The 18266-nt window shown below is 40.4% G+C and overlaps 1 protein-coding gene across 2 annotated transcripts; it reads right to left on the reverse strand.

Moving 5' to 3' along the window:
- Positions 1 to 3390: 3390 nt before the first annotated feature.
- Positions 3391 to 15643, reverse strand: LOC131232620 (secretory carrier-associated membrane protein 4). 2 transcript variants are annotated; one of them, XM_058228983.1, is made up of 12 exons: positions 15457 to 15642; positions 12022 to 12132; positions 11860 to 11922; positions 11570 to 11603; positions 11357 to 11479; positions 10665 to 10727; positions 10466 to 10559; positions 9578 to 9623; positions 9415 to 9482; positions 6132 to 6180; positions 3930 to 3995; positions 3391 to 3849 (listed from the first exon to the last, which is right to left on the reverse strand). In XM_058228983.1, exons 1-12 carry the CDS (start codon positions 15511 to 15513, stop codon positions 3814 to 3816), a joined length of 810 nt encoding a protein of 269 aa, XP_058084966.1. In that variant the 5' UTR covers positions 15514 to 15642; the 3' UTR covers positions 3391 to 3813. The 2 variants fall into 2 exon arrangements, with proteins under 2 accessions (XP_058084966.1, XP_058084967.1); XM_058228984.1 differs by lacking the exons at positions 3391 to 3849; positions 3930 to 3995 and adding an exon at positions 4456 to 4889 and having other exon boundaries at positions 6112 to 6180; positions 15457 to 15643.
- Positions 15644 to 18266: the final 2623 nt, after the last annotated feature.

Consider the following 18266-nt stretch of genomic DNA (forward strand, 5'->3'; position numbering starts at 1 on the left):
TCTATCATATCGGGGTGGAGATGTAAAACCATATCCTAAAGCTCCAAAGGATGACTAACTTCTTTTTAAGACCATTATATATTCAAATAAGAAACTTTTCACTCCTTCTACAAGAGTTATAATTGGTGGAAGTTCTGATACACAGAGTAAGGAGTAAGAGAACTATTGGAAAAGAGCCAGTGGAATAAGTCAGATTATTAGCATTAGAAAAAGAACAATCACAACTCGTCTTGAAATGTAATATAGAAGAGGCAAAATATCAATTATATCTTATAAGACAATATAATGTCGAAGAAGGATCAAACATGAGCAAAAAGAAAAAGAATAATAAACCATTCAAATTTCTCTCCAATCTCAATGCATTTTATAGGGTGTTGGGTACTCCGTATCAATCTACTCACAAAAAAAGTTTAAAAATTCTAATTCAAACTATAAAAGAGCATAATGAAAAACTCTCACCACCTTCTTATTTAAGAGAGGTGAATGGGTACCTATATTAATATTTAAATAGCAACTCGAGCTTGACAAACAAATTTCCTATAATTTAAAATTTTAAAAAGGGAGAGAGAGAGAGAGAGAGAGAGAGAGAGATAAATGCATTTAAGGATGGATCGGACAGCGAAAGTGATAGATCTAGTTCAGAGATGCAGGAGATAACTATTACGAACATGGCTGTAATTATGTCTGGAAGGCACTCACTTCTCCTAGGGAGGGTATTAAGTTAATACTGTGAACGCCACAAATTTATGATATTTTTACTTTTTCATTTCAAAGTTGCTTTTGATTTTTCACTTCTACATATACGATGGAGTGGATTTTATATACAACCTTAAATTCACACTCGGGTCATTGAACTCGAATTCGATTTAAAAGCTTGTTCGAACTGGCTGAGTTGCTAACTAAACTGGGCCTAGGTGGCCAATCAAGCTCGAGGACCGAGCCAAGCCAAACTCGAGCTAAAGGAGGCTGCTGGCCAAATCGAGTAAAGTTGTGCCAAGCTCGACTCGGTGTAACAGTGCGTTTGGCTCAAGGCCTCGACTGATTGAGTTGCGGGCCTGCGTCCTATCTTTTCAACCTAATCAATATATCAGCTGTGGTCCTGGACTGGAATCCTCTGCAGCACCTCTTGGAGAAGGAGCATGCAACACCCGAGAATATGTGGGCCCACCGTAATGTTTATGTGACATCCACTCCGTCCATCAGTTGCAAAACATCATATTAGGATTTGTGAGAACTGAGAAATAACCAATCTAAAAGTCGCATGAGCCACTCCACAGGGAACAGTGGGAATGGGGGCAGTCACCATAAAAACCTTCATGGGGCTACTATGTTGTTTGTTTGCCATCCAAATCTTTCGTAAGGTGGGACACATTATGAGGAAGAGATATGCCCAAATTTAGCTTGATCCAAAACTCATCAGTGCCACACAACGTGAATTTGGAGGCTGCAGTCGTGATTTTTTTTGTTATCGTTCCCAGAGTGTGGCCGACCTGAATGTAGGAGTGATTTGATGTAGTCTGCTGCGAGCATAAAGTGACGCAATGGATGTATCAAATGGATTTCACAGGCGTACATCATGGCGGTGGGCCACACATAGCTCGGGTGTTGCATGCGTTTCGTGCAACCAGTGTTGCAGAGGTTTCCTCCGATGTTAGCATATTCCTTACGTAGAAAGAATAACCCACAACGGAGTTCTAGACATATGCATGTAGACAAACACCTCGCACGGTGCCCATAGCTATCAGTGGCCCAGGCACACGTCAAAGCTGAGGATTGCCAATCCCTGATATTTACACTGGGCCCCGCCAACTTTCGGAACGGAATTTGAGACTAGGGTCTGCCTCAGATTGAGCCTCAGTGAACTAATCTGGACTACTTATGGTTAGGCCTGAAACGGACAAGTCCAGATCAGCAACCCAAAATGAGAACCAAGCCCTGGGCATGGAAGCTACGCCCCTGAAGCCCAGCGAGGCTGACGCGGTTATTTAACGGTCCTATGTGCCCGCATGGCCCATCCATAGGACACAAATGGCATCGGGTTATTACTTGTGAATCTGATCCACGCTGTTGATTGGATGGGTGCACCATGTATGGACCATGGTCTAAATCACCCAGATTAAATTGATCTTCTGGCCTTCTTTTTTCATGTGAATGAAAACCATTGATTTGCCTTCTCGCCCATCTACCTGCAGACCAGATTTTGAATTGGGATCGTCCTACAGAGGATATATACCTTTTGGGGCACGCACGGTGGGTCCAACCGTTGATCCCATTGGGTCCCACTGCCGACGGACTGTGCCCATCCTGACAGAAGAACGTAACCAGGCACGGCAGTGGGTCAGGTTAGCCTGCAGGTCTGCCGGCTTGAGGTGGGTTGTGGACATGCAAAATGGTTGGCGGGCTGGGCTCAGCAGAAAATATGGCACATTTAAGTAGATGGGTCAGACTTGAATTGAATCCTACCCGATCTGAGCCACCCATACAGGCTTATCAATATGCTGGGACAGATGACATGACCTACAATGGGAAGCCAAATATTAGCGTGGAGTTTGCCTCGATCTGGCAGATACTTAGGGCCTGCTTGGCTGGCACCAAATTCATAATTTTGACAATTTTTTAATTGCCAAACTCATAAATTTGGCACATTAACATCTTTGGATTAGCTTTAATTACAAATTCACTAATTGCCTAATTAGCAAACAGGGCATAAATTGTGAACTTGTTAATAAATAAATAAGCTGAGGCCTGTTAAGCGAGCTTTTCCCAAAAGGCCCACTTCAACGTCCAAACAAAGATGTGCCATTGTCTAGCGCATGCAGTACTGCCTCAATACTTGGTAAGGAATCTTATTTACGCCAGAAGATCATTTTGATGGGATAACCTAATCTTCCAATTAAAGACTATGCAAATGAACAGCCCACATTGATCATGCTAGGAAGGACCCAACCATTGAACCAGTCCATCCATGTGGAACCCACCGCTGATTGCCCATCCATCTCAAAATTCATTTTGATCGGATGGGACTTAATGCTAGGCACATGCACAGTCCAAATCGATCATAATAGAAAAGGTCCAATCGTTAATCTAGACAGTCCATGGCGTGACGGCCACCTCCGATTGGCCAATGCACCTCAAAATCCACTTGGATCCAATGATCCCAACCATCAGATCAATGGCCAGAAAAAAATGGTCGACCAAATTGATTATACCAGAGTTTATGAGGTTAAAAAGATCTCATTCTAAGAGCCAATTAATTAGAGATGACAAGAAAACCCAAATTCGAGATCCAGTGGCGAAACTAGTGTGCCCTATCAAAAATCTTGCACGCAACCAGTCCAAGATTTTCACAGACAGCAGCAGCAGCAATGACATGAATAACTTTCCAAAAGCACAAAAGATGAACTGCTTATATAAAGCCAAAGCATGAAGGGAAAATGGCACCTCCAAAACATCCTATTTCTGTATGTGAGAATTTACATAAATAAAAGGCCTCAATCCTTTTTACCTAGCTCTCATCAATATGGAAGCATTCGGATGCATCAACACCAGCTAATGAAATCTTATTATCCATGCAAAAATAAGAAAAGAAAAGAACAAGAAAATAATGAATCCTATCACACATTGCCATTCCATGTGCATCACCGAATCATTGAACACAAGCATAAGAAAAGTGGAAACTGAAAAATGAAAAAAAAAAAAAAAAAAAAAAAAAAAAAGGAATGTACCATGACACCTCAACCAGCAAGGAGCTTAGAATGTGCAATGAGAAGAGTGGCCACAGCAGCTCTGTAGCGGTTACACCAGCTCTGGCTTTCAATTCTTGACTCCTCTAAAATACATATAAACTTTCTGCACAGAACATAAAGCAACACAACTTAGAATGTCATTGATATAGCAATATGAATGAAGTTGGTGATTCCAGTACTGACCTGGAGTACCCACAAACTAAGCAGTGTTTCCAGGCAAAAGAAACCGAACCCAATCAAGTAGAAGATCTGCAAGAAAAACAAAGAAATTTCTTGTGTAACATATCATAGGTTAGAACAATATTCCAAAAACTAAACAAAAAATGAGTAGCTTTTAAATATATGGTTCCCATGCGCCTCCATTAAGATTCCTTAGCATCCTATGTGCAACAAGAAACAAGAGAAAAGGACAGTAATTTTTCAATCATTCAAACGGAAGAAAAATGGATTAAGAAAATAATGGTTGTGTTTACTATGAGGAACATTGAGATGAGATGCCTCCAGTGCCCTATCCAGCAAGAGTGGTTACCTGATTCGGAAGTCTTTACATGTACTGGTGGAGCCAAGAAAAAGGTGCATGGGTAATGATGAGGAAACAGATGCAGGAAACATCTCATTTTGAAGGTTTAAAAAAAATTTACGACCTTATAACAGCCTACTGGTGTTACCATTATGTAATGGTGACAGTCATTGTAAAAAACAGAGGGAAAAAAAAAATGGAAAAAATGGAAACATAAGCCCACAATAAAGTAATGGCTGTTTTTACCCACCAAAAAAACAAAAAGAAAGAAAGGCGACACTGAATGTGTTGACAGAATACAAAAAGTCCAGTGTAGATAAAACAATGACTCATGTTTAACAATTAAGAGACTTTTTTTTTTAAAAAGATAAAGGAAGTACTATTGAAAAGGCGCCGAGGTTCCTGTTATAAAGGGCATATTGGCATTTGCTTTTAGTAATTCTATAAGAATCTTACAGCAGATACTGGATGCTTGCGGGAAACAAGAAGCTACAAACATAAGTACTCAACACAGGTATACAGCCGTAGGTCCCAAGTAAATACCGTCTTAATGCTGCTCTAAGATCGATGAAAATGCTTTTCTGTCTGATCAAATTATAAAATATAAGCACATATTAAATAGCGTGGTAGCGTAGCGTGTAGCGTACGCTACGTAGCGTAGCGTACAAAAAACGCTACGTAGCGTGCGGAATAGCGTAAATACGCAGTAGCGTGCGCTACCAGGGCTGTAGCGTACGCTACACATAAGTAGCGTGTAGCGTATATAGCGTACGCCTCAAGACTACCGTAAGAATTTTAAAATAAAAGTCATTTTAGTTAAAAACTTGTTGTTAAATGGTGGTGACTAGCCATCTTTCCTTTTGAGTAGGTGGTGTTAGACTCATATTATAAGACTTTTTTTTAAAAACTTAAAACAATCGTATTAGGGCTTTCGAACAGCCCTATTGCGGTGCCGCAGCAGCCGCAGGTTCCTCATTTTTGAAGCTTTGATTCCAAGATTTCGAAGAGCCCTTTCTCAAATCCGATTTTTGGAGTTCAATCGGAATTACAAGAGCATCATCTTGCTGGAATTTCAGAAGCATTGAAGCCCAAACAAGTGAGAAATCGCGTATCCCTCTTTTCGCAGCCGCGCGGACACATAACTCCCAAAAATCAATTTTCAGTTGATTAAATCTCTATTCAAGGTATGTTTTAGCCCTTTAATCTTTGTTAATGAGTTTTATTTTTATTTATACTGAAATGTTGTGTTATTTTTTCATTTTTTTTCAATTTTTTTTTTCTTTTTATGGGGGCTGTGGTGTCTATGGCATGGATTTGACTCATCCAACCATCACGTGGGACACATGCGTGGGGTCCACTGTAGTGTTCTATGCTACGGCCCACGTGTGGGGGTCCTCTGTGGTGTTTTATGCCATGACCCACATGCGCGGCCATGGCCCACATGCGTGGGGTCCACTGTGGTGTGTGTATGGCATGGCCCACATGCGTGGGGACCATTGTGGTGTGTGTATGGCATGGCCCACATGCGTGGGGTCCACTGTTGTGTGTATGGCATGGCCCACATGCGCGGGTCCACTATGGTGTGTGTATGGCATGGCCCACATGCGTGGGGTCCACTGTAATGCATGTTTTTTTTTTTTAAAGAATGTGACTTTTATATATTTTGCTTTTTTCTTACTATTTAATATTTATCATATTTTTCTTTTCTTTTTTTAATAAAAAAATAGAAGTATTGTGTAGCTTACGCTACACGCTACGCTATTTCGCTACACGCTACGGAGGGTTGAACGCTACGCAACACGCTACCGCTATTTAAAACACTGATATAAGCACATATACAAGTAGGAATGTGATGCGCAACTTACCCCCACTAACACATGATCTGAGAAGACATCAATTGCCGCAAGGATTCCCCTAGTAAAGAAAGAATTATCAGTTAGCTTCACAGAATTTAGAAATTGAGTTTGATGGCTGAAGGAAGAAAGGTGAAAAGCATGTCATACAAACAGAACAAAATGCTTGTGGCAATATAAGCAAAACTTCAAAAAGACAAACGTCCAACCCTTGGATGAATATATTTCTACTAATAAATTTTCACTTCAACAAAATAGATATCAAAAGAAATGTTCCTTTGGAAATTGAAATATATTGGCAAGTACCTAAACAAAATAATTAAACTGAACTACTACTTTTCCCCCTCCCCTCCTGTGTTTATCGTTCCATTGCTAATAGAAAAAGACAACCTCCAGTTCAATTTGCTCAACTTTGGATTATCTGAGCCTCACTAGCAAGGCTCTTGGAATCATGTTTCCCAGATCCACAAACATGTATATAATCACCCATAACCATGTACAAATTCAGGTTCAACAGACTCTCAATCTTGAAGGCTTTTGGAGTTTCATGGTCTTTCCCCGACTCGACGGGATAGGTTGCTCAAAGCATGGCATCGTTCAAGTTTAGGCAAGGAAAAGAATATAGTTTGGAGAATGGCTCTCCTGGCAGTTTGGTGGTCAATTTGGGAAGAAAGAAATGGCAGGTGCTTTAATGATATCTCCAATTCAGTGGAGTCTGTCATCATTAAAGACCATCATTATATTGTAGAGTGGGCTTCTATTTTTGTAAACTTAAAGGGGTGTAATCTCTTTTGTATGGGTGGGTAATCACTCCGCTATCTCAGTGGCTTGCTTTTATCTTTCCTGGTTTCTGTTCGCTTCTCTTTTTTATAAAGTAATTGTTACTTCTCAAAAAAAAACATGGCCTACTTGGAAAATGGTTCAACAAAGCAACACTCGAATGAAATCCATCAGAGTACACAAAGGAGATCACCATCATCATCATTAGCCTTGACCCAGCTATTTGAAGTCTTTTGTTTTTCAAATAGGCCCTACCCTCAGCAAGACCAACTACAAAACTGTAGCTACATTATAGCATGGACCAAGCACAAGTATCAAGAGCAAGGAGTCCCGATTGACTTTCCCAGTGCATGATTAGTGAGTAAGGTCAGATCAAAAAGCATGACCTCAATTCTACAACACTTAAAAAGGAAAGAGACACCACCTGGTCTGAAGTTCAACTTGAGTCATAGCTTACCATTTACCCAGAGAACCAACAATAATATGAAAAAACCCGATAAAACAAACAAAAGCCAGTTGTCAAACTTTTGTCAAGCAAATCATGAGTATTCTTACCCTGAATCTTGATACCGAAATAGAATCTATGAAGCCAACCCAGATAGCTAGGAAAACACTATTTGGGAGGATGATGATGATGATATTTAAGACCTCTAATCAACTTGTTCTGCAGGACCAACTGCTATTCTGTAGAAACTAGCGAATAACTTGGGGGCAATCATCACCGAGAAAGTGCAGCCAACAACTCTTTCCAATAAATTAACAACAATTCTTTTTTTTTTGTTTTTTTAAGAATCCTAATCTTAAACATCTTAAGAAATCATAAACCATAGCCGCTACCAGTGTTTTCAGTAGCGCCCGTAGCGTAGCAGTAGCGTACGCTACGTAGCGTAGCGTAGTGATTTCGCTACGTAGTGTAGCATAGCGATTTCCTTACATAGCGTAGCAAATAGTGTTTTTCCCCTGTAGCGTAGCAAAAGTGTTTTTCCCCTGTAGCGTGCGCTACAAGGGTCGTAGCGTACGCTACGGATAGGTAGCGTGTAGCGCAGGTAGCGTGCGCTACCTGTTTGGTATTTTTTTTTTTTTGTTTGTTCAGTGCGGGAAACAATGGTGAACTCACACCACAAGCCAGACTTAAGTTAAAAAAGAAAAAACCTAATTCGAAAGGGCTTCCACCCCCAAACCGAAGCAGCCGACGCAGCTGCTCTCCCCACCCTTCCAGTTGGAGACTAAAAATCCTCTCACAAGCCCAATCCGACGCTGTCGACGCTGCTCCTCTCCCCACCCTTCAATGTTGAGGTTGAAAATCTGCTGCCAGGCGCAAACCGACGCTATTGACGTTGCTTCTCTCCCCACTTTTCAATCTTGAGTTGGAAAAACTGCTTCCAGACGCAAACCGATCGCTGTAGAGCTTCAACATTTGCAGTTTTCACTGATTCAATCTCATCTTGAGACAAAAATAAGTACGCTCCTTCCTCTTTTTTTTGAATTTTTTCGATGACAATGAAAATAACTTGGTATTTTCAATTTTTTCCTCATTTTTTCCCTTTTAAAATGCCGGTTACTGTCGGTTTTTTGTTCTTTATACTTTTTTTTCTATGATATGGCCCACGTGGGCCCCACTGAGGTGCGTGAAGGGGTGGGATGTGCATTATTTTCTATGGTGTGGCCCACGTGGGCCCCATTGAGGTGCGTGAAGGGATGGGATGTGCATTATTTTCTATGGTATGGCCCACGTGGGGTCCACTGAGGTGCGTGAAGGGGTGGATATGCATTATTTTCTATGGTGGGGCCCACTGAGATGCGTGAAGGGGTGGATTTGCATTGTTTTCTATGGTGGGCCCACTGTGGTGTGCTTATGAGTGTAAAATTAAAAAATGTAAGTATTGTTTTATATATTTTGCTTTTTTCTTACTATTTAATATTTATCATATATATATATATATATATATATATATATATATATATATATATATATATATATAAATTAAAAAATAGAAGTATTGTGTAGCTTACGCTACATGCTACAGAGGGTTGAACGCTACGCAACATGCTACCACTATTTAAAACACTAGCCGCTACCAATCTCGATACCTCAACCTCGAGGTCGAGAGACAAAAATCATAAACCATACTCACTACCAATCGGGCAGGCTTGAGATTGATTTTTTTTTTCTTTTTTTCTTTTTTGAATGATACAAAAATATACTCATTCTCCTGTAGCCTGAGTGGCAAGGCAGTTGTTTCGCTCTGTTTTTTTTCCCCCTATGAAATTCCCAGATACATTAAAATAACAAATAATGCATTAGAAATGCGAACATTGAACATTCACCAACGCATAACTATTGAAGTTTGTCCTCAGTTCACCAATTACCCATTCTATAGAATACAGTGGTAACAGCACACGGCTGAATTTTCTCAAGTTGAAGATTTGAAGGTAAACAATGTTCCATGACATAAAGCAACATAGACTTAATTTACATTTAACTTGAAAGTAAGAAAGGAAGACGAGAACTTACGTCAATGACTTCCCATGAAAGACAACTGGAGGAGCAATGGCAGCAAATATGCAAAAACCAATGTGGAACTGCACCATGACCATGTCAGTAACATGAGAAGTTAGTTGATGAAGGTAACTGTGCTTACTGTGCTTAATAAGAAGTGATGGGTCAAAACAATCACCAAGTACAAAAGGAAAAACCAACCAAACTTCAGGGCACTATCCGTCCTGTAAATCAGAAGCAATAATCAGAAATCATTCATCATCCACAGCATTGGGGGGTGGGGAAAGAAACAGTAATTTCATGCAGTTACACATGCAAGATAACTCCTAGACTGCTGTCCTACACTTGTTGAAAGAGAAGTATAGTGACATAAAGCATGAAAAAGAAGTGGCAACAGCTTTAGGTGTGGTAGAGGGGAAACATCTGTTTCAAAATGTTAGCAATTGTAAGCAGCTAGGAAGCAGGAGCGGAGACACAAGTCCAAAGCACCATTGAAAGAAGGAGCAGCACCTGCTTAGAATGATCTTGCCACTAAAAAGAAAACACAATAGATCCCAAATAATGTTTCCAAAAACAATCATATTTGTAGGAATCCAACCAAGTCATTGAAAACATACTTGTCCGAATCCAACTGAGCCATCAAACAAGCAAGCATAACATATAAGTGTTCCTCACAAAACAAAAGAGTTCTTTGTGTTACTTTCTTTTATCATTGTTTTACTTTCAGAACAAATGAGTATAATACTTCCTAAATAGAATAAAACAATTAAGGATCTATATGAAGAATAAACCAAGTGCAGCATGCATACTAACTGAAACAGTGATAATAGCTCCAGTAAAAGCTCAACCCAGTTTAGCTATTCCAGGGTCAGACTAATTACCTCAGGAGGATCTTCGACTGAACAAAAAAATTTGAGCATTTCATCAACAAACCTTTTGAACGATTAGGGGAGGTCATCCATTTTATTAATAGTGCACTTGATTGAATAGGTGTATGCACATAGAACTAGAAAGGAAACCAGAAAATACAAATGCGGCCAAATAACAGCAACCATTGACAACCCACCTCACTGCACGATATAAAGGCCTATACCACAGCACATAAGAAAGAGGACATCCAAGTAAAGCATAAATGGTTGCCAGGAAAAATATTTTAACACCTGCAAATGGTGAAGATTATCAGAACCATAATATGAATTAAGTTCCCATGAAATAATCTTATTTCAAATGGAGCACATACATTCTGCAAGGGAACTAAAGCTTACCTCCACCTCTAATCCAGCAGACAGTCACAGCAACTATGTTCCATACAAGACAAAGAACTATACCTGAAAGAACATGAACCAATGATTAGTTCTTCAACATTTCTCACAAAAACAATTATACTCCACAAAGAACAATACTTGGGACAGATCAATATTTCGCAATTCCAAAGATGGTTCATCGGTTGGAAGGTAGTGGAGGAATCCCTGAATTATTTCAGTTTTCGACAGTTATGGAACTGTAAAAAAGGGAAGCTAGGGATTGAATGGCCTGGATAGCACATTCTCAGACAGGCCAGTTTTGGATCCAGAGCATGTCAAGTGAATATCAAGCAGTGCAAGATGCAGATATTCCACAATTCAGACTGCCTAAACAAAGAATCTGAAGTAAATCTGCTTTGAGAAAGACTCGTCATATTTGAAGGTTACTTTAACATTTCCATTGCAACAGCGTCACCATCATCCTCATCACAAAAAGTAATTATGAAAAGGCAAATGGGAATATATTTTTTGGAAAAGGTGTTACCATCATCCTATCACCATTTCCAATACAAAAGCATCACTAATATTATTGGACGCAACAAATGGGAATATATGAAAAGGCAAGCACTTCCCAAATGGAGGAGGAAGAAAATAAAAAATAAAAAATCCAACCTATTGGCAAAGAGGTGGAGGAGCAGATTAAATAGGCATACCTAGCCAACTAGCAAAAGCAAGATACTGCAGCCTTTGAGCATGGACTGGTATTTCATTTGCAATATCGTGATGGATAATTGGAAAGAAAGGAGGCCAATTTTTGTCATCAGTGGGGACACCAGCTGCATTGAAAGGATTGAAAAACATGTAAATTACCTGCAGCAAGACGATATAGAAATGGCCATAAGCAACCTACTAATCACAAAGCTTACCACTCGACACAGCATCTTCCCTCCGTTTTATATCCTGTAATGACAGTGCATAAATGCCAAGAACAGATTAGAACTTAGATTTCAAGAGTATACAGCTACAAAATGGTGCATAAAACCATCAAAAAATATAATGGCAGTGATGCAACATTACAGGACATCTAATATACAAGGAAATAAATTGCGTTAACTATCTAGAATAGGTGCTACTTGCTAGCACAACCACCAAGTAGAAAGTGCATCTATATTAGAGACAAGCATTAGCATTAATTGACTGGAGTTATAAAGGTAACCTTTTCTCTCCTTTTCAAGTCTGCCTCCCAAGCTGCAAGGTCTTTCTCTTTCTTCTTGGGATCCTGCATATACCACAAGAGCCAACTAATAAACAACTCAATTCTACTCTTGTATAAATTTCAGAATACATGGGAGACAATAATTATTAAAAGTCCCCTTACATTCATATTGTGGAGTGGTATGTCAACAGTTGCATCATGTTTGTTGCCAAAACCCACTGGCTCAGGTCCCAATGGAGGAAGGCGTGACTTTGAACCAGGTCCTGCAGCATTCTGCATAGGAATACATCAGAAGAACCATGATGCAGATTCAACAAATAAACAAAATTCACAAGGAAAAGATTGTTTCATAAACCAATATCTACAGTAGCCTTATACACAATCTCACCTAATAAGCATGTTGTAGGCATGTAAAAGTACACTACAAACAAAGAAAAAACTTTGTTGCAGTTCATTTCCCAGAAAATTGGGCATTGAGTTGACATCAGGAGGAAAAGAGAATTTCTTCAACCAACATCTACCGTAGCCCTATACACAATCTCACCTAATAAGCATGTTGTAGGCATGTAAAAGTCGACTACAAACAAAGAAAAATCTTAGTTGCAGTTCATTTAGAAAATTGGTCATTGAGTTGACATCAGGCTGCCGATCCCTCAAGTGTGGCTCAAAGAAGCAACGCTGAGATGAAGAAACATCGTAAAAATATCCCATCAAATACTAAAGATTTCACCTCCGTTATCCCCTCTGATATAAAATTTCACATCCATCTTGCAACTGAATTTGGCTCCTTACAAATACAGTAAAAAGTGATGACCGTACGAACAATTGAGCATACAAATCCCAACAAAAGCTCAATTGAGCATGCAATTAGAATATGCTTCTTTCTACATAATCGCCGCCACCAAAGCCATTCCAGTTATTAGGGAGTGGCATTATAAATCCTGTTTCGCTAATCATTGTTGGAATGCACATTCTCGTGACTTCTTGCAAAGGTTTTACAATCAGCTGCCAAGATAACACCAACACTTGGACAGAAGTGACATCAACCTTTCTTTCCACATGATGTATGTTCTTTTTTTTTCTTTATTTTGTATCAAATTAGCCATTTGTGCACAATAAATGAAAACTTACAATCCACTTGGTAACCTAGGGTCAGATCTAAGGGGCCGTTTGGATTTGGGGCATCTGGATGACCTGCATATTTTAATTACCAAGTATTGTAATTGCTGGAATTATCATCCTTGTGTTTGGATAACATTTTGGAGTAGGTAATGGTGATTCCCAGAACTTGATTATGTTTGGTTTAATTACAAGTTGGGAATCACAGGTGGAATTGATCATTCAATCACAATCTAGACCACCCATCACATGGGTCCACACCAAGGTATTCCGTAACAGTCACCATCGTTACCTTTACGATACGGGGTGTTGTAACGGCCATTACGGGGGCCATAACGGCCGTTATGGTCTCTTTTATATTGAAAGAAGAACACAAAAAAAAAAAAAAAGCTTGTATCAGCCCGGTAATGGACCATTATGGGGTCTTACGGCCTTTACGGGGGGCTGTAACGGACCGTTACGGGGATGTTAACGGCCTTTATGGGTCATTTTTTTCCATAACGGCCATTACGGCCTTACGTAAAGGCCTTTACGGCACACCTGGTTGCACATCCCTCTTTTTTCTTTTTTTTAATCTTTAAAAAAAAAAAAAAAAAGATCACATTGTCAAATGATTCTCAATGGTTGGGGAAATGGACAGTTAATATTAATCCTACTAAATGTGGTTTGATCATTGATCTAAACCATCCATTAAATAGGTCCACCCTTGATTGCCAATCACTAAAAAAATAACTTACGTGAGTTACATCAGATGATTTTATCCATCTGTTGAATTGTTAGAGAAATGGACAGCTCATATTGATCATACTACTAATGGTCAAATCATTGATCTAGATCATCCAACATGTGGGTCCCAACCTTGATTGCTCATCCCTCTCAAAAAAATCACTTCTGGAAAATGTCATTGTTTGGTGAAATGAATGGTCCATATATGGTGTTAAAAAATGGTTATGTAACAGTCATAACAGTAATGGTGAGGGCCATTACACAATATATGGCCGCAACGGACATCCTAAAAAAATGGCCCGTAATGGTCCGATTTGGGGCTGATACTTCTAAAAAAGGCATTACAAGGCTGTAATGGGAGCCGTAAAGGCCATGTTGTCACGGTATAAGGCTGGCCATTACGGCCATGGTTACCGTTATTGAATATCTTGTATATGAAACATGCTTTCTTTCCATATGGTCAATTGCCCATGTAGAAGATGGCTTCTCTCTCGCTCGAAAATACTTTCCCTTCGGGGGAGATAAAGCATGCCATATAACATGACACAATACAGTTTGGTCATTTTAAAGAAGAGGACTGGCCATGGTTACCGTTATTGAATATCTTGTATATGAAACATGCTTTCTTTCCATATGGTCAATTGCCCATGTAGAAGATGGCTTCTCTCTCGCTCGAAAATACTTTCCCTTCGGGGGAGATAAAGCATGCCATATAACATGACACAATACAGTTTGGTCATTTTAAAGAAGAGGACTGATCACTTACAACTGGCTGTAAGCTACAGCCCATTTTTTATGCCTCCAAATTTTTTATTTCAAACCTTGGCCTTGGAACTCCGTCCATATTTTCAAAGAACTGATCACCGACAGAACAGCACCATAACTTGTGGTGCCATGCTATCTTTCCCGCTAGCAGATATGCCAACTGTGTAAGACATCCATGCCATGAAAACAGTGGCACCGTGAAGATCACCCACTTCTAAAATTAGGCTGATCTACTCACTAAGTAGGCCACACCCATATGTTCTGACAAACTGTCAATTGTCTATTGATTCCAACAGTGTGGCCAATCTGATGAGCGCGCAACCTGATTTTTGTGCCAGGTAATCTTCATGGCGGGGCCTATTGCCTACCATTTTCATGGTACGGATGTCATAAACAAGTGACATGTCAGCAGGAAAGATGGAATGGAAACACAAGCTGCGGTGTTGCTGCCAGTAGTTGATCGGTTCTCATATTTTCAAGGGCAAAATGCTTGTCAGAGGGTTGTAGGTTAACCTACAACCGGCTACATGTAATCAGTTCTTATATGTTGCAGCAGTATTGCAGCATGTCTAATATCCAGTTAGTGAACTCCCTTTTTAAAATCCTTTTCGCCCAAAATTCGTAATGCACGAATACAAGAAAAAATGGGCTGTAGCATGCAACCGGCTGCAGGCGATTGTTCCTCATAGCCACAATAAGTACATGATGAAATGCATACAAATCAATCTACATTTTTAGCCAATTTAACATATGCTGAGCCCGGACCGAGTACAAATCAAGAAACTAGGGTTCTAGTGTATAGATCCAAGATTTCCATCCGACAGACAAGATCAGACGCACGCACAAACACGACATTGGAGGTTGCAAGTGGAATTTCAAAAGATCTAAAACAAAAATGAGGATGTCAAAGGGAAAAAGCGAAAACCCTAGGGCAAAATAGAGAAATCTAAGAAAACGAGAGGGAGAGAGAGAATCAAGGGCGGTTACCGCAAACGGATTCACTTCTTCTTCGTCAAAGGGATTTGGATCGTTGTTGCGACGCATCTCGTCTTCTCCTTTTTTTGAGGGTTTTCTTCCGAAGCGAGAGCGATGGAAATGGGTGTTTTTTTTTACTTCGCACCGACGGAAAATGCGAAAACGAGAGCGCAGCTGGTGCGGTGAGGTGAGTGGAGAGAGCTTTTCTGCCTTTATACGACGCGCCAGATCTGGGGAAAATGTTCGTTTTGCGTCCGTCGGGAATCAGGAAGATCCAGCGTCCGTCTCCACTCACTTGAGCCACATGTTGAGACTGTCTGGTTATTTAGACCGTCCGTTCTAATAGAAAATAACCTTTAATCTCTCTTCGTTGATGATCCTGACCTTTGAGCCACTTAAAATTTTCTTTTCAATGTTATAAATTCATCAGAAATTAAGGACGGTTAAAATCGTCTTATCGGAGTCGTTTTCTTTGTATGGTCCATATACAATATATTCCACAAAATGGACAGATCTGATCTTCATAATACTCATAATGTCGGCTCCAGTAGCGGAGACGCACTCTGCACGTTTAGTCCCGACAGACATAAAAGGATTCCCTCGAAAAAATATTCAATGTGCTCTTCGTTTTTACCCCTGAGTTAAGAGATGATTCACGTAATTAGCCTCGCGGTGCCGGATCCTTTTTCAATTTTGAGAAATGGGACCCACAGTTCCATAATCCAGACCATTGGGCTATTTGTGGCATTTCTCTTCTTGACTGTCTATCTTTATGCCACAAATCAAACGTCTGAGATTTGTCTTATTGGGTGATATTTTTCCCATTATGCCCATCGACCGTAGGATGCAGCCGACCAGTGGCACGGATTGCCAGAGCATGTATCCAACTTCTCAGAAACTCGAAACCCCGGGCATTCTGCGATAAACACGTGTTGCGTGTGATGAGGTGTTTACTAGTTCTACACGCGTGTAGAGCCGATATATATACGCGCAGCACATATGCGAATATGAAAAACATGTATCCGATCGGATCTCTGCATTAGGTTAGAAGTAATGCTTAGATCTTCGATCTAAAAAATCAGACAATTTCAATATTCAAGTGGACCACATCTTTCAAAGTAAACTGACATCTACAATTTTTTCCAGCCATTCATTTGTTTTGATATACTGTCGCCTGCCTTAGGTGCTAAACTGTTGATTTTACGACCGTAGATCTAAACAACAGTAATCTAAACAATGTATAAAGCCTGAGGGAAAAAGCTCAGATCTTGCACATGTGTCACAATGTGACAGATGAGCCCTCGTGTGGATGCGGACAAGTCCCGCACGCGTGTGGGATTAGCAAACATCTGCGTACTCAGTATATCTTTCGTATTTTATAATCCAGATGCAAACAGCGTGATTAGGAATTTCACAATCCTGCGTTACGCAGTTGTTAAGATCAAGATAACTATGTAGATCTGGACATACCTTTCCCGCCAAAATGTCGCTTGTGTGGGAAATCCGAGCCCTAGAAAGAATGGGCCGCACCATAATGCTCAGCTGTGCCAGAAAACATGCTAAACCCTGGTCAGGGAGAACGGATTGGCTACTCTCCCTGCCACTAGCCCCATGGCTAATGATCGGTGCTCTATGGGCCCCACCATGATATATTTGTTTCATCCATTCCGTTCATCCATTTTTACAGATCATTTTAGGTGGGCCACATCACAGGAAAACAATAGTGATTGGATATCCACCATTAAAATCCTCCTAAGTCCCACTGTACTGTTTATTTGACATCTAATCTTTTGATTAGGTCATACATACCCAGATGAAGGGTAAAACCAAAGATCAGATTGATCCAAAACTTTTATGGCCCCCAAAAAATTTTTAATGGCCCACGTTCACTCAACACTGTTTCCTGTAATTTGGTCCACTTGAGATTGAGGTATACCTCATTTTTGGTTTCATATAATAAAATAATCTAGAGAAATAGATGGACGGCATGGATGAAACAAATACATCGCGGTGGGGCCCACAGAGCACCGACCATCAGCCATTGGCTGGTGGCGGGGGAGTAGCCGATCCGTTTCCCTGGTTAGATTCTTTACAACCGTACATCGAGTCAGACCATCATCTGTCCATTGATCCAGACACGGTAGTTCTCCTGATCAGTGGACCATCCGGTTGTTTTGCTGAAGCTAATCTTATGACGTGGTCCACCATTTTGCGTTGCTTGGATGATCTCAGCTAACGATGTACATGTTGGAAATTCAAATAGAATGTCGTACGTAAAAAAATCTCTGATCAGGTAGTCGGGGATCAATCGGACCACCTGAAAATCCAACGGCTGTGGCATTATAATAGGCAATGACTCTCGTGGTGATAAGTTGCGAGTATCAGGTGGGGCCATGGTGCTGACTGCAGGGATGGTTTGGCCATCCACGCATAGGACCCACTAGATGGATGGTGCAGATCCACTACTCCCAAATGCCTAGCGAAGAACGTGGTTTGCCTGTCCCACGCCTGGGAGGCAGTAGCCTCGTCGCTCAACGGACCAGTGTCCACTAGCGCTTACATCAGATCATTCCCCGCATTAGTTTAGGAGAGTTATTTGATACTCTGCTAGACGATAGCTTTTGATACGCAGTCGATCTGAAATTGTATATGTAGCATACATTAACTCAAGTTAAATAGACTAGATTGTGGAGCCTGGCCGTCATAATCCCAAAATCCAATTGATCGAACCATTCTGACCTTTGTTTCGTGATAATTCGTTTGTTGAATTAGTACAGTTGGATTTTTTTAAACCGTCCAATAAATGCCCCACCAACCCCCAA

This window comes from Magnolia sinica, chromosome 18 (assembly GCF_029962835.1).
Source record: "Magnolia sinica isolate HGM2019 chromosome 18, MsV1, whole genome shotgun sequence".
Classification (NCBI taxonomy): Eukaryota; Viridiplantae; Streptophyta; class Magnoliopsida; order Magnoliales; family Magnoliaceae; genus Magnolia; species Magnolia sinica.